Below are 20,775 nucleotides of genomic sequence, written 5' to 3'. Positions count from 1 at the left end.
AATGAAATTATACATTTATATAAAATATAACCACAAAGGACGTACTTTATATATAAAAAATTGTAATAGTTATTATTTACTTTACTAGAAGAAGCTAAATCGCACATTGAAACTGCCCAAAGCCAACCAGTATATTATATATATTATTATATCTAGTCTGTGATTGTATCTATTATATCTATTCTGTGGCCTCAGTACTCTTCCCTAGTTTTCCCCCTAGTTTTCCATGTAATCCAGAATCTTATGTTGCTTCAGGAAAAAGGCAGCTCACTACTGAGGTACTTGTTGGCAGTAACCAGTTCTGAGATGTAAAGAACCTTTACATACCTGTCCAAAGTTTTCCTCGTCTATGCAAAACATGAGATCCAGCTCCGTTGGGTCATTTTCCAGGATCCACTTCAGAGAGTTGTAGTATTCACTATCCTAGGGCAGATCACAATTCGGCAGTTTGAAAATGGGCGATTAGTGCGGAGCTGTAGAAAGCCATGGGCCTGTGAGCCCTGGCACGGTTTAAATGGGGTCTTACCACTGATTCCATGTCCTTCAGCGTTATGGGCTTCCCCAGCATCATCTTGTAGAAAGGTCTGATGAAGAAGCCTGCAAGAGAGAGGAGAGCGTTACGTGCCCTGCTCTGCACCTGCACATTCCGTAGAGGTACCGCTGCTTGAGGGCACCACCCCTGGCGCTTCCTGGTACCTCCTGACTGGAACAGTCCTGCAACTGCAACAGCATCATAGCAGCTCAGGTTTATTGAGGCACAGAAAGTCCAATTTTTCAGTTCCTACAGTTATCCACCAACTACCATACTCCACCGATCACCCTAACATTAATGGCAGAGAGAGCCAAAAGCTGGGGAATTGAGCTCAGGGCACACTATCCCATTTAAAATCACCGCTCCTCTCTCCAAGGAGTTGCCTGAAAACCAGGCTGCTGAGCTTCCTCTGCTCAGGACTCCTCTGCTTCCTCTGCTGCACCAGGGCTCAGGAAAATCTGGTCAGTAATGTCTGCCTGGTGTGAGATTTCAAAAGGCAGCAGAAATTGTAATTAAATCCTTCAGCAATAATTTTACATATTAAAATATGCTGCAGTTGACCTCCCCCCTAGTTTGGCAGCAGGTTTGCATGGAAATGACTGATACAAATTCCACGCTTCTCCTCTAGGGACAGCGCTCACGCTGGTTCTGGAGTTTTACCTTGAGTGGAGAAAGGAGCAAAACTTGATGTGAAACCCACTTGTGGAGTAAGACACTGTAATTTTGTGAATCACCATTCAAGTCTCAAGAGTGCCAGTCCCAGACTGGCCAGAACCTGGGGCTCTCAGGCAGGTGCATCTCCTTCCCCAAAGCCCAGTGGCAGCAGCAGAGCGGGAGCAGGACTCACCGTCCAGCAGCTTCCCGTGGTACACGGCCAGGCCGGCCACCCGGCCAATGAAGGTGAAGTATGACAGATGGTCTTCATTACAGAGACCTGAATTAGGATTAATCTGAAGTGTATAGTTGTCCCTTTTTTGGGGAAAGAAAAAAAATAGCTAAAGAACCAAGTCTTTAAATAAGCACATACTCAGATATGTCAATAAATAACTTGTGCTTAGGGGCATGTCCCTTCAACAGCGCTGTGGGGCTGTGCCCAAGTCCTTTCCAATCTGTCCCACCACGGAGCCACTGAGGGCTGAAGGGCTGACACAGCAGCAAACCAAACCCACTGCGAGCAGGAGCCCTCTCTCCCTTGCTCTAAAGGATTGCTCCAAGATTTTAAAGCTGGGCAGCCCCCACTTTACAGCTCTGGGAGGCCACTCCCGGGGAACTCCTGCGTTCTGAGCTTGCTCTACAGCAGTGCTGGAACTCTGGGCGGCAGAGGAAAGAGGCTTTTCTGTGACATTGGTCCCTTCGCCATTAGTGGCCTCAAAAACTGCAGTTTTGCTGCCCTGGATATTGTCTGTGCAACAGAAAAGTTTTCTGGGTTCTCAAGGAGAATTCCAGAGGCTCTCTGAAGGGCAACAGGAACAGGGCAGTGGGGCTGCCCAGGGCACCCTGGGAAGGACGACCTACTTCTGCCCACAGCAGCTTTGCCTCTTATGCAAAATGTAATTAATATCCCTTGAGAATACAAATATTTAATGGACACTTACGTTGCTGAGTATTCAAAGAGACCATAGTATGGGTTAAACATCTCCTTGGACAAGAGAAAAAACCATTCTCTGGCCACACCTCCATAGTCAAGTCCTTTTTCTGACTCAAATTCAATCCAGAGCCTGGCTTTTAGTACATCAGGTCTCTTCACAGACATGATTCTTCTGTAGGACTCCTCAAAGATGTTATTTCTGTGTAATTTCATCTCAAACCTGTTGGGTATGTCAGCCTGTGTGAAAGAAGATTAGATTATCCTTGTTAGTCTCAATAAATAAGTCTTTGGGCAAATTACTGGCTGATAACAGCTTAGTGACAGATTAGACACCCGGTGTTCCAGTTCCCCACGTTTTTATTTCCCAGTGCTCTCTCAGTCCTCAGGCTGAGAGCATGGGGGCAGCTGGGCTAGTTCCAGAACAGTCCTGCAGACTTCTATGGTAAATGTTTGATGAAAATGCCATGAAAAGTATCAAACAAACAAAACAAAAATGGAGAAAGATCGACTGTGCTCTATTTTCAGGGCATTTGCATTTATTTAGAAAAATGTGAGTCTTAAAGACTTAGAACAGCTTTTTGTTGAGAAACCCATCAAATTCAAACTTTGCTTTGTGTTTTTGGTTCCTACTTGAGCCCTTCATGAGCAGCACAATGGAGTAACGTGGCAGGTGAGTCCTGCAGCCCCCGAGCTGGTTCTACTCACGGGTTTCTTTAACTTCTTGCGGAAGTAGTCGTATTTCTGCTTGAACTCCCTGGAGTATGGCACGGCCTGGTGGGAGCAGCGGGAGGACACGTCATTCCTGCTACTCAGCACTTTGATACCCCATGGCATTTAAAAGGGATGGACAGCCCTGCTACCCACACATTGTGCTGTGGGCTCCCCTGAACCAACCCACGAGGGACAGCAGCCAGGAGAGATTTTAAAATCCCAAAAAATGATTCTGATCATTTTACTGATGATAATATGACTTTACTACAGCCTTTAAATAATCTTTCTACGTGTTTCCTTTATTTAAACACTACCCGAAATGCAATTTAACTAATTCTGTTTGTCATGGCACCAGAAATATTATTGAAAGCATTCAGATGAATCCTTAGTGCTTCTGTGAAATGGATTAGCTCCTGCTTCCCCTTAAAACCAATAAACAAACCACCGTCAGTCGCTCAAGGAGACCACGATGATTTCATTTCCTTCACACAAACTTTCCCAAATAGTCTCTCTCATTTATGCTCAGCATTTCTGGGGAGAGGCCTATTAGCAATTTGCAGAGTACTGTGTGTGAGGATCTCCAGTTTTAAATGCCTAATAAATGAGTAAATCCCTCCAAAAGCAACTATTGTCAAAAAGTGACTATTATTGATGTTATTACTACGCAGTTGGAATTTAACCGTGCAGCAGGCTCATCTGCTGTGTCCTGAAACTCTTACAAGTCCTAAGGACTTATGCAGAATAAAAAGGTACTCTTGGCACCAGGAAACATCTTAGGATTAGAAGTCTGATCACTCAGAATACCATAAAATGGCATAAACTGGCATAAACCAGCAGAAAAAGTAAAAGAAACACTCTGATGCTTTAAAAATTGATACTGAAGTAAAATCCTGTGGTTTTTTTTTTTGTTTTTGTTTTTTTTTTTTTCTAAGGCTTATATTCTGAAACCTCTATTTATCTGCAGGAAGCTTTATGTCTCTTAAACTGACAGACCCATTTTTTTGTCTTTTTTTTCACACTTTGAATCAACACAGGCTCACCTCTCTCCTCCCAAGTGTACAGAGCTTTTCATTGTCTAGAGATCTCAAACAGAACAGTGTGTCAGCTCAGTAAAATCCTACGGTCGGTAATGACCCAGGTAATGGGTAAATAGGAGTGCTTCTCCAATAACCATCCCCAAACCCTGGACAATCTGGGAGACCGGCCAGAACTTGGTGTGATATTCCCAGCTTTTTCTGACGTGGGGTGTAGACCAGCAGAGCTCCTGCTCCCCAGGCTGCCCAGCCATGATCTGGGGAGCAGGCAGGACCTGCTGCTGTTCCAGCTGTTCCCCAGCCAGAGCATTGCATGGAAGATCCCACAGCAGTACTTACTGGGCCCGTGATGGCTGGGTTCTGCAGCCTGGGGTCTTCCCACTGGGTAATTTTATTATCTGCAAATAAAAAAAAGAGATGATCCCATGACTTCTCTGGTACCACACTGTGAACTTATGTTGTTTTTTTCTCCCTAGCACTGCTCAGGTCTGTCAGGGTTAGCAAGGCTTGTGTCTCCCCACCCTCCCCAGCTCCAACACACCGTTTAGTTCAAAACACTCACTCAAAAGCACAGAACTACCTCAGAACCCAGGGAATTTGCGCTGCTTTGATGGCAACATCTGCAGGAGTGAGTGAACGTGTTCATTTGAACGTGGGCTGGGACTGGAGATACACAGCCCGACAGGTAAAGGAACCCAGAACTTTTGGCAATGGCACCCTAGGTTACTGCTTGGAAATTTTGCATAGTTGAAGTATCATACTTCTAAATTTGGCGGGAGTAACATTTTTCTTAGACTCTGATTTAATGAGAAGGTAAAGGGAGGCAGAACTGTCCTGTTTTGGTGCAAGAAAATCACCCAGTTATGACCAATGGAGATGCTGGCAGTGGCACAACACAGCCCAGTTCATCTACAGCTTTGAAGAGCACCAAGAGGATGACAGAAAAGGTTCTACAGGACCGTGGTGGGAATCGCCTTCCCTGCCTCCAGACAGCTGCTCCTCCCAAGATTCTGAACACAACAGAATCACAACAAAACAATGGTGTTGCAACAGTAAGACAATGCTCCAAACCCCATCCCAGTTGCCACCTGCAATGGTGAGGTGTTGGTCACCCTTGGCCTGCCACCCCTCTGTTTGTTACAGACACTGCTCGGGGTTAGGAACTGGGTATCAGGAATCAAGATTGCATTTTCCATGTTTCTAGAACCGGAAAAGCCCTCTAAGTTTGCATCCCAAGCTGGTTTAAGAAGGACTGGGATCTGAAAGGTGTCATTGAGCAAATGTTAACTGGAGAAAATTCTAAATGATTGCAAGCACGTTTCAAGCCATTTGATCTGTTAGTTAATTTAATAGTAAAACAACTATTTTACTTCCCTTCACACATTAAAGCTATTTATCACTTACAGGAATGCTGGAGGGCTGCCAGCCTGAGCTCCAGAGACCCCAGAGATGCACGGAGCAGAGCTGCTGCCAAGGTGGAAACCCAGCCCAACCCTTTTTCTCTTATCAACCCCTACACTGGAATTCCCTTCTACAAAGTTCTCCGGTCACCTTCTTGATGCCAGCGGCCACAAATCACAGTGCCAGTTTCCTGTGGAATCAGAGGTAACAGAAATGACTGACAGCGTGTCAGCTCTTCGCTCTCTGTACTTTAGAGTGTGCGACGACACCAACAAATCTCAGTCTAACTTTCTTTTCAGAATCTTACAGGGACTTCATATTATAAATGGTGTTCCAGGGCTACAAGGGGCTGGCATGAGCCACTTCACCTGGAACTGTAGCTCAGGATTCTCTGTCTTGTCCCAAGTGGATACGGATAAACAAACTCATTCCTTTTGAAAAATGTTTTCAAAAATTTGAGTCTTTCCACCAATACAATTCTGTCATAAACCAGGCTCTTGGGTCTTTGAGGATTCCCTCTTCTCCCTGCCTTTCTAAGGGGGCCACTATTTCCCTGAAGTTTGGGACCCCTGGCCAGATACAGAACTCTCACAGCCAGACATTCCCAGTGCTGATGGCATCAGAAGGGTTACTACAGGTTGGATTCAGGCACTCCTCTCAATGCATCACAGGGTGAGATAGCTCATGACCAAGTGATGGTATTTTTCATGCCCTTTTGGACCCAAATTCTGCTAAATACTCCCATTCTGAATAACAGTTTTCAATTCTCCTTACACAGCCTCTTCCTGCACACTGCAGTGGCCATTTGCCAGACTCACTCTGACTTCCCATCCCATTCCAGGGAACCCCTCTCCCCTCTCCTGCCCTGCTGCTTCCTACTGAACTAAGGAGTGCTTCCTCCTAATTCCTTGTGTAAATCACTGATGCATATTGTGAATATCACCATGTGCAGGTAGGGGGAAACCCATTCAATGTATCCATCCCAATGTAATCATCCTGTCAGTGAATCGCTGGTTCAGAAAATGGTTGCAGAATGGTTGTTTTCCCTTCTGATCTCTTCCAACAGGTAGACAGGACAGCACATGCCTGGGAAGCTCCCAGGAATGGCAGCAGTGTGCAGGGAACAGGAACACCAGTGTGTCCATGGAAGGTAAGGTGTCTGGGGCAGCTGAGGGCCCAGAGAGACATGCAAAGGGGTTCCCTGTCACACACAGCCTCTGGTACCAGTAACACCGCTGTGCTGCAGCAGTGCTTAGGGCTCCTGGTCCCTGTGTACAGCAGAGGGGCTGTGCTGGCTGCAGGGGACTTTGGCAGTTTCTCCCAGGGATGAGAAAAACATTTCAAAAATAGGACAAACAGCGCCGGAGAGCTATGAATCGGAGTTACAAAACATGGCAGGGAAGCAGGACATGACCAGCAGCTGACTGTCAGACTTGTCCCGCTGGTTTTGTGTCCTGCCAGTGGCACAGCCCCTGGCCCTCCAGGCCCCAGAACCCAGCCAACACAGCAGTGCTCAGGCACCAGGCTGGGACCAAAGGGACATCTGCTGGAAACAGAGCATTACCAAAAGCTTCCCTAAACTTTTGTGGAAAATGCTACGTAAGAAGCTAAAGCCACTCAGATCAAAAGAGACTAGAGGGAGAATTCAGATGCACATAAGTTTTGCTTCCCAGCAGCTACAAATTCGTTGAGGAATTCAAATTAATGTATGACTTTAACATTCCATTTTAGGGACTAGCACATGCTCAAATAACTTCAGGAGACTGAAAAATGAAAGAGTTTTAAGATTTAAGAGAGATTGGGAGGCTCAGCAGTTACACGGGCATTTTAAATGGGACAGCTTTATCCTGTGACTCCTCAGTGGCAGCCGTTTAGAATCATTTCCCATAGTTGTATTTCCAGATCTCTTGTTGGGAAAAACAACTACAAAAGAGATAAAGGATAATGACTCCGTACCAAAGTTTGGACGGGGTTCATCGGGTGCTTGACAAGTGTATTAATTCTAATGTTTAGTTAAAAGGATTTATACCACTTCAGAATTGGTATTACTTTAAAAGGCACTCTTTTAATAATGACTTAATATTGTCATCTCTATGGATGAGTGTGGGAGCCAGTCATACCGAGGGACAAACCTAATTCTGTCAAACATGGGTAAGTTTAGGTTTTAACTCTCTGTGCACCCTCCTCTGATGGTTATGAGAGTTAGCTATGGCTATGAAGAAATGTCTTATTACAAGAAGATCCGGCCCAACCTTTGTGGGCTGCTTTGTTTCCAAACACCAACAAAACTCACACAGCAGTTCTGAGATGCTCTAGGAAGACAAATCTACAATGAAACATCACTTACACTAAAACTCCACTAACAGAACTGGAGAATATTAATGGGCTGGTGCAGTTTCACATGCTCTAAATAGGAAATAAGATCAGAATTGGCACTGCCACAGACCTGAAAGCAGAGGAAAGTACTTCTCAGTGCTAATTGCTCCACTGCCTATATGTGGAGCTGTGGCTACAGGATCTTTTCTCATCTTATTTTCTATTCCTAGTGTATATTTTAATTTATTAAGTGCAAATAAGCCATGGGATCATCAACAACAACAACAACAAATCCAAAATATCAACAAGAACAAAATAAACCACAGAGAGGAAATGTTAATGCTTCACAAGTCAGAGAGGGACAAAGCTTGATGAGCCAATTAAAGCAAGCTTCCAGTGAATGTACAGTACCGTAGGAGGGCACTAAGTCTCTGGTATCAATGTCTCCACATATCAACACCTGGCTTCCTAAATGAAGAGTAAAATCACAAAGCTTTCACTTCAATACTTAGTACCTCCCTTTGTCTATTTGCTCTAGTACCTTAGTGCTTACTTACTATGGTCTATATAAAATGTTCTTCCATCCAGGTGTATTCTTTCCTCCCAGCCAGGCTGGAAATGGGAAATAAAAACAAAGAAAAGAGAGAGTAAGTGAAATAGTACCAGTCTCACACAGCCTTTGAAGCAGTGCATTGCTCACACCTACTGGACTTGTCTCAAAGGTGCTTATGAGGTAGGAAACCCCAAGTGACCAGATGCGTAATGGCAAGGCCACAGATCCAGGCACTCAGATCTTACATAGGTGACTGCATCCTGTGCAGGGAATATTTTTTATAGTGGAAACCTCTTGCCTCAGGATTCCCACCCATTTCCTGCTGTGAGCAAACAATCACAGAGAACGGATGATCCACCGTGGCTTAGTTTGAAAGTTTCTGCTCTTACTACTGAAAGCCATGTGGGTTATTTACTGTAAATGTGTAACCCAGGCTCCCTGTACAGTGGGACAAGAATGTCCTAACCTAGTCCTCAGTGCTTCCCTTTTGATCCGTTCCCTTTTCTCATGTCCCAAGCGCCTGCAGTGCAGAAAGGAGAGTGGATGGCAGGATGTAGGGACAGGCAATGCTGGCCAGCCTGGGCTGCCAGAAAATACAGAGGAGAAATTATTTCACTTCAGTCCAGTTGGAGAAACTCGTGTTAAATTCTGCAATCATCCCAACCTCGCTCCAAACCAGGAGGTTTAACTAAGGTGAAATCTGATACTAACAATCTGTTGCTAGTGACAGGTCAGGCTACCCTGGTTTCACTGCATGTTTCACCCCTTGCAGTTAACAGAACAAATTGTAATTGGGCCTCCAGTGCCTCCATGGTTAACACACGCCTCACGTACCTGGACAACTGTTTCCTAAAGCCAAAGAGCATTCCTGCTGCTGTGACCAGGAATGCGTCAGCTTTCACACATTACTCTCTACCTTTAAGGGCTCGGAGTATTTTAAAAACAAAGCAAAGCTCTGCATTTGACATGTCTGGAAATCCCCATTATACTCTGACTACAAGTATGACAAAACTTCTGACATTAAATTGATTATATGCTCTGCAAAATATGGAGGTTTCATTGAAAAATCAAAATTTATTCCCATTTCTAAATGCTATAATGTTCTGGGGCACTGATAGAGCTTGCTTGGCACAATCTGCTCTGTTTTACCCAAGCAGTGATTATGATTATCTAGAAGCACCGTCAGGTGCAGCCCAGGTAAGTGTGTGCAAAGATCAACACTTCAGTAGCACAGGAAAAGGCCATGAGTTAGAGACTCCTGGGCTGGCTCTGGAGGGCCTGAGCAAGCCCCAGGGCACAACAGGGCTCCAGAGCCTCCAAGGGCTGCAGCAGCCTGTGCCCAGAACAGAGCTGAGCCCTGGGACAGGAGGTGTAGTTTAGAACACAGGCACAGCATCACTTACAGGAAGAGGGCCCAAGTCATTGGGGTTCAGAGACGCTTTGGATCTCAAATGCACCGGAAACTTCAGCCGTGGATCCTCCTGGAACACAGGTATGCAACTGTAAGTCCAACAGATCAAGGTACATCAACAAAGTCAGGCACAAACTTATCTGGGAATCCTCCTGCGTAACGGTTTACAGCTTTTTATTCTTTTAGTTTGGAGAATAAAACAAAACATGCCTTATTAGGATTCCTACAGTGCAATGAATTTTTCAGTGCTGAGTGAGTTAGGGTGATGTAAGACCTGACTCCATTAAATGTGTGCTATGTCCAGGGATATGCTTCATAAACCACAGGCCTGTTTCTTAGGATGCCTGCACTCCACAAGGGCTTTCACATCCACGTGCACGTTTTTGGCTCTTAAAACCACAAAGACAAGTGCCACGCTGAAACAGGGGCATGCAGGCAGGAAGACAGAGGCGGGAGCGCGGCCCCCGGCGCCTCGGCAGGAGCGCCCTTACCCAGGTGGTGGTCTTGGTGTTGTGGTCGATGAAGAAGGGGCGGCCATTCGGGGCGATGCGCATCTCCCAGCCCGGGGGCAGGAAGCTCTGGGCCCCCTTGTGCTGGGGCTTGGGGGAGTTGTAGGGGGACGGCTGTGGGGACTGAGGGTTGGACAGGGTGTCCTTCACCGCCCTGCGCACCGGAGAGTCCTTCATGCCCTGCGAAGCAGGAAACAGCGCCATTGCCCACACGGCACTCGGAGCTGCAAAACCAACCCGACTGGCTTCACAGCAAATAGCTTTTCATTCCCGATGTAATTAATACTGAAATTAAATGCTGGGACTGATTTACTACAACCTAATTTGCTCTATCCGTGCCTTCTAACATGCCCAGTCTTTTGCTGTAACGGACACGGTGTTCTGTGCCTTCCTCTGCACAATGACAATGTCATTGTACAGAGGATTGTACCCGATTGTACCTTCCCCTGCACTTGCCCTGGATGCGTCCATATTTCATTTTACCAAGGAAAAGACAAAAACAGTGTTTTGTGCTTCAGGGGCAATATATCTCATTTACAAGAAAGCCTTTAAGCGCAAGAGCCACAGCTCTTCAAACTCTTAAGCGTGAAGAGGAAATCCAAAGAACTGGCGCTCTTCAGCGCAGCCACGAGTAGCTGAGGCAAGAGTTTGAACCACACCGTCAGAAGTCAAACACGCACAGGCTTTGACTGCACAGGGAGCCACTTCAGCTATTCTTTAGCCTTGTCACAATGAACATCAGACCACAGCGTTTGGAATTACTTGGAAAGGGACTTGAAAGAAATGCAGCCCCTGTCTGAAGGACAAGGAGTGGGAAGCAGTGGGAGGGCTCACCTCGAGCGGCGCTGACAGGGTGACAGTGGGGGAGCTGAGGCTGCGGGGCCGCCGGATCTGCGGCTCGCTCAGGTGGTTGCTGCTGCTCGTGCCCAGCCCCGCCATCCCGTCCTCGGCGAGCTGTGCCAGAGCAAAGCCAGGTCACAAATGTCACAAACACTGCCCACACTTAGGACACGATAAAACTGATGGCATTGTTATCATCACTGCTGCTCGTCTTAACCAGATTTCCTTAAAGGCCAGAAAGGGGATTTAATGTAATTCCACTGGAAGGGCCAAGTACCTACGCTTCTATTAATGGCTCAAGCCAACTTTCACATTTAATCCAAAGAGCACATTTGCCTCCTTTTAAGAGCTCTTCTGCATCTCTGGAAATTCCCTCCCTTGCAGCAATCACCTTAACCTGTGCCTCGATATAATTAAAAGAAGCAACCAAAGCCATCCCAAATTATTGCGTATTGTCATGCCAACGATGAGGGTATTTCTTTTGCATTTCAGATTCCTGGCAGCTGCCTTGGCTGGAATGACCCTGAGCCAAGCCGACGCTGGCTGCCAGGACGCAGCACGGTACCTGCATGATGGGCCGTGTCCACGTTGTGGTCCGGTTGTTGTGGTTGACGTAGTACGTCCGGCCCTTGGCGTCCTTGCGCTCCTCCCAGCCCGAAGGTAAGCCCGGTGTGGTGTGCACGTAAGCCACCGAAGGCTGCTCAGGCAAGAAATCATTGAATTCTTATTTTAAAATAGCTAAAAAACCATTTTCAACTCTGTTGTTTGTAAAAACCAGGCAACTTGTTAATTTACACTCTTCTTAATCACAACAACCACGTGGAAAAAACCCAGTTTCTGATTTAATTTGATTCAAGCTCTTTATCATGTGCCTTGATTTAACTTTTTTCTCCCAAGAGATCTTTTGGGTCAGTTTGACAGAGTCAGCAAACACACAGGTTTATATGCCCTCAAACATTCTATTTTGTTACACATAATGAGAAAAAGGAACTCTATGTTTTAGTGAGTTTTCCTTAAAAGGCTGAGGTTTCTTCCTTTTATCAGAATGGATAAGTAAGAGTTAAATAACCATGCAGTCAAGATCTCTTAAGTCCTGCTCTCTTCTTTGTGTCTTGAATCAGTTGCCAGAAACTACTGTGGTTTATAATGTTACTTTTAACCATTCTGCTCTGTCACAAATGCTGCACTCAGGGCTCCCGTGTCTCAACGACACCAGATAACCCCAAACTGGAGCCTCAACTTCAGTATGACAGGAACTTTTAGTAAAAGCTCCACAAGTCAGACCCCATTCTAAGAGAAGCATACAGGTAAGGGAAGAGTCACATCTTGTTGCCCACAGGCACCGTGTCCCCGTGACGTTCTCTCGTGTCCTTCCTGTCCCCAGAATACCCAAGCGTGAGTTCATACACATGAGCTACGAACTGGAACCTAACGGGATGAAGGACCTGCCTAATTCAGAGGCTGATGCACTACAAGCTCTGGGGTTTTGCCACGAAACAGTAAAGGCCTCTGAAGGCTCCTGCTGAAATCCAGGAGACATTCTCTTCCTCCCCCCTCTATATTCCTTGCTTCGGCAAGATAATGAACTTAATTCTACCGGCTGGGTCAGGAAGCTGACATACTCCAATAGGGGACAGAAAACACAGGGAAACTGATGAGAATCCAGGCAGACTCTCAGACTCGTTTTCTTCTCTCCTGAAAAGCCAAGGACTGTTTTCCCTATGTTGGCTGACAGAGCTGGCAGGCAAGGAGGAGAACACCTTGCCCAGGCTGTGCCAGCGGCTGTCCATCCATCAGTCCCCCAGTAAGGACTGCAAACACTCCACAGTGTCTCAGTTACAACTCAGAGATGGGGAGGACACTGCTTCTGGGCCTGAGCCCGTGGGTCCTGCTCCAAGGAGGGGGCTTGTGGGGATTCTGAAGGCAAAACCAAGGTGACTGGAGACTTCTACTGCTGACAGGTTGCTCATCTGCAAGCCTCAGGTGCCCAAAGAGCCAAGAGAATGCAGCCTTTGAAGAGAAAGGCTTTAGATAATGAATCCTGTGTAAGTCCCAGTTCCTCCACAGATCCCAATTCCTCCACAGATCTGGGACTCTGGGTGTAAATGCTGAACAAAGGCAAGGGGAAATCAGCTACTGCAGCATGGTGAGGTAAAACATCTTGGTATACATACACTCATCATTACACAGAATACTAATATTTTGCTCTAAAAGGTCTAATCAAGACAAGATGCTCTACCAAGGGAATACCACTGCCATGCAAGTTCACCTAGCACAATTAACTAACTACTAATGAGTCAGGCATTTTATTTAGACTTTGTTATTTGCTCCTCTGGTTCTAAAATTAACAACCAGTGAATACTGATAGTATTACAGAACAATGCATCAACACCCAAAGTAAGATATTTATCTCCCAGATGCAAATAACAATTTATACAAAGTATAAATTAAATTTCTTTCTCCGAAACAAATGCTCTAGGAGGGTGTAAATTTATAAAAGCCATTTTTGATAGTTACTGTAAATGATTTCTGTCAACTCACTTCAGACTGGCAGTTAATTAGGTTAACTGGCTAATTAGGTTATTAGGTTAGGTTAAATATATATATTCAACATACTCTAACATAATTAGATCAAAGTTCAATATAGATTAAACACACTTTCCTTGTATTACACTTTCAGAAAAACATATAAAGAATTTTATGGGATGATCAAACTACAGTCTTGGACTGCTGAGGAACTGCTGGAAAATGAAACTGGCATTCAGTAAGACCATTAAGAGCTCTGTGCTATATCACTGTACCCCCAAGGCTCTCAAATTAAGACCAACTTTAAGAATTAAAATTAATTAGTCTAATGGAGAGTAAGGGAAGACGAGAAGATACAAGATGCAAACACAGCTACATGTACAATGATTTGATGTCTCTAGTCACCGCTGCTTCCAGTACCCCTTTTAAAAAATGAGCTATTGTAGCTTTCATTTTTCAGAAGCCTGTGGCATTTCCTCAGTGCACAGCTTTGTCATAATTCCTCTCACATCCATGTCCCTAAACCATGCCAGTATTTAAATACAATTGCAGTGTTTTGAGAAACATTGATAAAATTTGGGACAAAAATATCCAAGTTTTCATTCAATAGCTGTATTGCAGTCAATACGTGGCTGCTTTTTTTAAAAAAAAAGTTCCTCATTGTACAAGACCTAAATGTCACCCCATTTTATTTAGAGATAGTGCTTGATAAAGAGTTTTATTACCGTTGGCTCCTCTCCCCCTGTGACAGTTGAAGAACGAGCTCTCCTAGAGGGACCATTCTGCTGTTAAATGATAATTCATGTTACACATATTTACTGAAGAAGGTCACAGGTTACTGTCACATCTTTAGGAGCAAGGCATCAGATGCATTCACCAAGAGAGAGCAGTTAGATGGGTAATAGCAAATCTGAAAGTCATCAGCTGCTGGTAACCAAGCCAGAATCCCAGAGGAGTGCTGGGTTTAGAAGCAGGTGTGCTCAGTTGCCAGAAGAGAAATGATCATTAGCTCAGGAAGGATGAAGTGTGGTTAAGATCAGGTAGGATGATGTTTAGAGCAATACTGTCAGTGCTGCTGATTTGAACATGTGCTCAGGAAATGAGTGTCCCTCAAGAAGCAGGAGAAAGACCTCTCTCCTCCCAGCCCCAGCTGCCAGCCCACAGCCGGCCCCTGGCAGTGCCAATCACAGCAAGAAAGCAGCACAGCAGCCCTTGTTCCCCCTGCAGGCAGGCACAGAGGCTGCCTTGGACCCACCCCCAGAGCCAGGAACATGCTTCAGCTACACTAAGTAACTGCTACAGCACGGGGAAACCCAGCCAAGAGAAAACCTCCGTGCTTTCTGGAAATGTTCACCCAAGAGCAGCAGAGAGAACAAGCAACACAGAGACAAGTAACTTTGGTAATAAACTCCTTGGTATGCACAAGTTTTCTATCTGCAGATTCACGTTGGAACAACTGAGGAGAGGGTGGCTAGCTCATTTTCCTGTCTCAAGAATCTCCTCCTTTTTTAACTCACATGAATTTGGTTTGGACAATCAGGTGCCCACCTTGGTCACTGATCTGTGCCTAACGAGAGCTGACCCAAGGCAAGGTGTTATTCAGAATGAGAGAATGTCCACCACCCAAAAAGAAAGGAGCTCTGGCTTACCAGGGATAACTGGGACTGTTCAGCGACTGTGTCTGTCACACTGCAGGACCTCAATCGTGAAGAAGGTTCTCTTTGCTGCAAGAAAAAACCAGAATGATGTCTCCAAGTTTAGGTGTCTTAAAACATTATGTTTATTCATCTTAAAAATTAATTTACTTAAAATTTTATGTTATTTTTATATAAAAAAAAAAAACAAAAAACAAAAAAAAACACAAAAAAAACCACAAAAAAAAAATTTCAATCTTTCTCTTTGCTGCTAATGTTTGAATTAGCTGTGTCTTTTCCCAAAACACATCCTTCATGACTGTGACTAGAAACAAAACCTCCCTAAAAAAGCAGACAAACATAATGTCTGACACTACAATGCAATTCCTCCCCACCAGTCCAGCTGGGCACTCCAGGGCAGAGAGGTGCTTAGGAAAACACAGCACTGACACACCTGCAGTAAAACCAGTGGGGGGCTACTAAAACTGCACTTCTCAACACAAGCCCAAGTGCCTCTGCATACAGATCCAGGAGAGCATCAGAGCTGTCACTGGCTGACTAACCTCCAGGTGACATTCCCATCAGCCAGAGACCAACTGCACTGGCTCCTTGGGACAACTGCACCTAATCAAGATTTTATTTGATCAGAACAAGAGTATTTCTTATCTCATGAACTGCAGAGCTACCTTGATAGCATCGTACCAAGAATAAAATATAAGTAAGATCAAGATGTTCTGTTTCATATTTACAATTAGTTTTGTTAATCAAAGAGACCTAAAACATTCCCCCACTTGTACATGCATTAGCCTGATTTTTTAATGGTATCTGACTAATGGATAACACAGAGACAATTTTTTTGTTTTTCCCTTTCCTTTGGGAATTCCTAGCTTGATACCCTCTACTTTTATCTATTTTGTTGCAGGAAAGGTCTAACAGTAGCAGAGTCTGAAGTTAAACTCACATGGAACCGTTGAAATGCAAACAGAGGAATTCTGCTGTACTAGGCAGTTTGCTTGCTGGCAAAGCTGATACATTTTTTGGAAGGGAATTTTAACTGCATGCTCAGGTTTTCCTGAGCCCAGCAGTTGCTCCCCAAGCATGAAGTGAGTCACGTAATGCCAAAGAATAGCACATTTCTGCACTAGAGCTTTACAGATTACACATTACATACAATCAAAGAGCCGAGTTGTTCCCCATTGGAATCAGGAGTGACCTGGAGTCTTCTGCTCAACTCCTCAGACAGCTCCTGAGGACTGGTCCGGGACACTGGAGATGCAGGAGGAGGTGGTAGTGACAAGCTTAAGGAATCCCCACTGGCACTTGCCTCCTCTGAAATGGTTTCCCAAGGCTAATGAAAGAGAAAAAAACTAAGTTCAGGTTTTATACAGACCGAGTCTTCTTTCCTTTTGCCTCCTGTGCCCAACACACAACAGCTTCTCTTCACCCTAAAACAAGGCACTACAGAAAACTGAAGCACAGGGCAGTTAGAGCCAGTCCTCTTCCCTTTTTTTATCACTTATTCCACCGTTGTTTAGAGCAGAATATGGAAGTGTTTCTATCGACGTACATAAGACAAGCAATTCGGAATGATAAATGTTTCTCCCAGCATTTACATGGGACTCAGTGCTGTCCACAGGCCACCAGGCAGCTGCAGCTGCACAGGACCCTGGCAGCGTGCCTCTGGCTGCACTGTCATTGTGCTCCTGGCATCTTCCCAAGGCAATTTCCACAAACACCGTGTAAAACCACGACTCTCTGCGCTCTGTGCTAATTGGCTCACCCGTGACAAGCATGGCAGCTCTAAGTTTAGTCAATTCCTTAAGCCCAAGGCTTGGGCATACCTCAGGAATGTCTCCACTCTCCACAGGCTCTGGCTCCAAATCCTCACTGATGTGGCGCCGAGAGCGGAACCGCCTGTGAGCTGCCTCTTGGTTTATCTGTCTGATATTGTTATCTGACTCGGATCCCACGTCGCTGCAGGGGGGGAACCCAGCATGGGAAGGAGAAAAGAACAAGAAAATAGCCCAAGTTAAACTAAGCCCCCCATTTTGTCCATTGCCTTTCAAATCTCGGCAATGCTTTCGATTATAAAAATCATTATTCATGCATGTATCAAACTTTATCATTAGGAGACTGTTTAATCCCTCAGCTGAAAGAAAATAAAACTGGAAGCACTTCACGAGTATCATGGAACACCAGGTTGGGAAGGACCTCAGGGGTCATCTGGTTCAACCTCTGCTGGCAGGGAAACCATGGACTAGACGAGATGGCCCAGCACTGTGTGGGGCCCAGCCTCGAACACATCCAGTGCAGGGGATCCAGCACTTCCTTGGACATGGATTAGCGGTGGCCTTGGCAGTGCAGGGTTAAATACATGATCTCACTAAAACTCTTAACACTGTCAGTTATTCACACTCTGTAAAATGTAAACTCGCCACAGCTTTCTAAATCTAATCTTGAGAAGATATCGCTACAGACCTCTCTGACAGCACATCCTGGGAATGAAGTGCATTCACAGAATGATAACCGGGATCTCCTCAAAGCTAATCTATTCAACTTCATTAGAACTTAGTAGAGTTGACTTTTTTCCTTACCTCTTCAACAGTCTCTACAAACAAAGTAATTTATTCCTGTTAAATTACTTACTGAAAAATTCCTTATCTGTCTCCTAATATTCTAAGGTGTGTTGTTAATGCACTGCCTTCCCTGCCATGCCAGAGTTCCTGGAATTTCCCAGAACACTCTGTGTCTCTGTGATGTGCTGGGGGCAAGCGAGTCTCTTTCAGGCACAAACAAAACACGTTCTCCTTTCTGACTCGAGCCTCAGCCTGGCTCTCCATCCCACCCAGCCCCCATGAGGCTTACATGAGGCTGGGCCGGTGCCACTGGGTGCTCCTGTTGTTGTGGTTCACGTAGTAAGTGCGCCCCAGGTTGTCCACCTTCTCTTCCCACCCAGGAGGCAGCGGAGGAGGTGGCAGCTCCTCCTGACGCTGAGATGCGGCATCACTGGAATCCACCACGTCCCAGCCATGCTTAGGAATGAAGGAAAAAGCCCTCTGTAGTTACAGTGTGTGCCTCATTTCAGTGAGAAAAGAGCTAAATCCTCATCAGTCTATTAAAGAGGGATTTCCAAAGGTGCTTAGCTGGTGGCTTGGTGCCAAAGAGAACCAACTGCCAACTCTGTTTCCAGGGCCTTATCCTGCAAGTGCAGCTGACTCTACAATTTTTCTTGAATCCTTCCTTGAGATTTCAACCTTACCTCAGAGTCATCCCTCTGATCACTGTTTTCTTCCTCTTGGCCACCATTTTTGGGCATATACGCCATCTTCAGTCTCAAGAAACCCTTCACACGAGATTTGTGGCTATAAGACAAGGAGGCACATCGCATTTAAGAACTCTTAAATAATTGCAAACTAAAAAATCATGAAGTAAGAAATGTTTCAAAGTCCTCAAATGTTTTAAAGGTCTTTCCTCTCACCTTCGCGGTCTGAGGAGGAAATCCTTAAATGTGTATGGCCTCTCCATGGTTGGGTCTTCAGTCTGTAAGCAATGAAGAAAATGGAAATTAAAGGGCTTGCCCACAAGTCCAGCCACATAAAGAACATTCACATATCAGGCTGACAGATTACATCTCTGACTTCCACTGAATCCTAAGTTACCTAAAGGCTGGCCCAGGGGTCTGGTGCTTACCGGGAGGTGACTGAGCGGCACATCCACCTGGCCCAGGAAGTCGTCTCTGGTCTGTCACACAGAAAGTAAATTATCGTCAGAAAAGCAAGAAGCAGCAAATATCAATCTAGCCACAATGAGACACAAATAAAGACGACTGAATACCATTACTTCAGGAATCACTGGTTCCTACCCCCTTCCTGTTGCCCATTATTTGTTGTTCTAATGCATTTATCTTAGCACAGTATTTCTGTGACACTCCAAACAGGTCTCTGAGCCCACGGCACACGTGGCGGTGCTGACACATTCTGCCTGGGGGAAAGGTCCAAGCCTTCCTCCATGGACTGACAGTCCTACTTTTACCCATTGTGGGAGCAGCTCACCCAGCAGGGTGAATTCCAGCACCGGGTCTAGACTGGGGACGTTACCCACGATGGCAAAGCATGGAAGTGTTTGCAGCAGCTGAGGCTAAAGGACGCCGGTGGCAGACGGGCGCTTGCTGTGGGACCTGGGCTCCAGGGGCACCTGGGAGTCATCGGACAGGAATCCTCACCATCAAGCAGAGGTGCTCTTCCAAACCCAAATGTCTACCAGGGAACGCAGTTTCTGTTCCGATACTGTTTGTGACACCAGATATCAGCCCCAGTGATTCCCAAATAACCTGCTGCCTATTTATAACCACGCTATGCACGGAATTCCAGGAAGTGCATGCTGCTGCTGCACAGCCAAGTTTACATACTTCTCATAGCAGAGCATTAAGTTTAATATTAAAATTCGTATTTTATATGATGACCTCATAAGAATTCTGTTTCTACTACAAAGATAGGGTGACGTTTCATGATGCCCACAGAATGGACATATCCTGCTGTGCTGGATGCTAGGGAACAACACAAAAAGCACGGAGGAGAACATGGGTTTTCCAATTTTAAGTAAAAAACAGGGAATAGATTTTTCATTACAGAATTTTCACTATTAATCTTCTTAGCAAAAGAAAAACCTGGTAGTATACCCTGTTTTTAGGGAATTAACATGCTTTCCCCTTAATACTGGCAAATTCCAAGTACTTGCCACCTCCTGCTTCAGTACAGTCACTCCAATAACAGCTGCTCTGAAGAAAATATACACCTATTGCTACATCTCTTCTTGCAGATTTTAGCTCAAGAAAAATAAAACAGAAAATGTTCAGGTAGGTTAGAAACACCCTTAAAGAACCTGAACCAACAAAATACGTTTGTAGTTTACAGTGGAACTGGAAACCCCTCAGTCCCAGCCAGTTCTGTAAGCAGAATTACTTCCTCATCTAATTCTGCATGCCTATGGTCACCCTTGCCAGAACTAGGGCTTTTGTAAAACTCAGTCTTTATATAACACTTGACCATACACCTACATCTGTAAGAAAAAGGGGGAAGGCTGGTATATTAATATTACTCAGATGCTTTGTTAGAGTCTTACTGCAAAGCCCAAGTATAACAAAAGCTCTCCCAAAATTTCCTAATTAGCCTTTAACACTCCAGAGCAATTTCACCAAATTTCAGCATCCCCTGGTCCACCTGTTGGGTTGGTTTAGCACATTTATTGTGGAAGAGGAGAAAGTCAGACACCATCCTATTTTCCAAGGAGCTCTCTTGAAATGAAAGGTAATCACTTCAGTGTTTTGGCAGACATAAATACCCCATGTGTTCAGGAAACCCCAATCTGTCCAACCGCCTCATTCATCCATGCACTGATCCTGTGGGAAAGCAGCACCAGGCTCTCACACACCAGGCATGGCAGGTGTTATGTGCACTGAATTTTCCTGATTTCCCCTCACACCTGCACAGACACTGCAATGAACCCTGGTCATCACTGCATCCCAAGAACAGCCAAGACCTCAACTGTCCAGCAGGAGACAATGGAAAAAACCAAGGAAACGCTTCATTAAGTGTAATCCATAGTCAATCTCTGAAAAAGCCTCAAAAACGAACAAAACTACTTGGAAATTCTAACTTGTGCCAAACACCTCAGAATATGAAACTACTCACTCTTCATCATAGGAGATTGGGGTGACAAGG

The 20,775-nt window shown here is 45.2% G+C and overlaps 1 protein-coding gene across 14 annotated transcripts in view; it reads right to left on the bottom strand.

Annotated features, from left to right (window-relative positions):
* LOC110478594 (NEDD4 like E3 ubiquitin protein ligase) overlaps window positions 1-20,775 on the bottom strand; it is a 78,502-nt gene that overhangs the window by 4,204 nt on the left and 53,523 nt on the right. For 6 of the 14 annotated variants that reach the window (XM_021545351.3, XM_085567158.1, XM_085567157.1 and 3 more), the window contains 20 exons: window positions 18,746-18,796; window positions 18,534-18,595; window positions 18,315-18,417; window positions 17,921-18,087; window positions 16,897-17,029; window positions 16,227-16,403; window positions 15,071-15,145; window positions 14,147-14,206; window positions 11,461-11,592; window positions 10,890-11,009; window positions 10,038-10,235; window positions 9,539-9,616; window positions 8,140-8,194; window positions 7,994-8,050; window positions 4,205-4,263; window positions 2,826-2,891; window positions 2,128-2,357; window positions 1,380-1,501; window positions 527-597; window positions 328-423 (listed from right to left, as the gene is read on the bottom strand). In XM_021545351.3, the coding sequence (XP_021401026.2) occupies window positions 328-423; window positions 527-597; window positions 1,380-1,501; window positions 2,128-2,357; window positions 2,826-2,891; window positions 4,205-4,263; window positions 7,994-8,050; window positions 8,140-8,194; window positions 9,539-9,616; window positions 10,038-10,235; window positions 10,890-11,009; window positions 11,461-11,592; window positions 14,147-14,206; window positions 15,071-15,145; window positions 16,227-16,403; window positions 16,897-17,029; window positions 17,921-18,087; window positions 18,315-18,417; window positions 18,534-18,595; window positions 18,746-18,796 (2,112 nt within the window). The other 8 variants (XM_021545352.3, XM_085567152.1, XM_021545354.3 and 5 more) reach the window with 6 other exon arrangements.

The sequence above is a fragment of the Lonchura striata genome, chromosome Z, assembly GCF_050655825.1.
Source record: "Lonchura striata isolate lonStrDom1 chromosome Z, ASM5065582v1, whole genome shotgun sequence".
NCBI lineage: Eukaryota > Metazoa > Chordata > Aves > Passeriformes > Estrildidae > Lonchura > Lonchura striata.
Note: the sequence above shows the minus strand (reverse complement) of the source record. Positions and strands in the feature narration are given on the sequence as shown.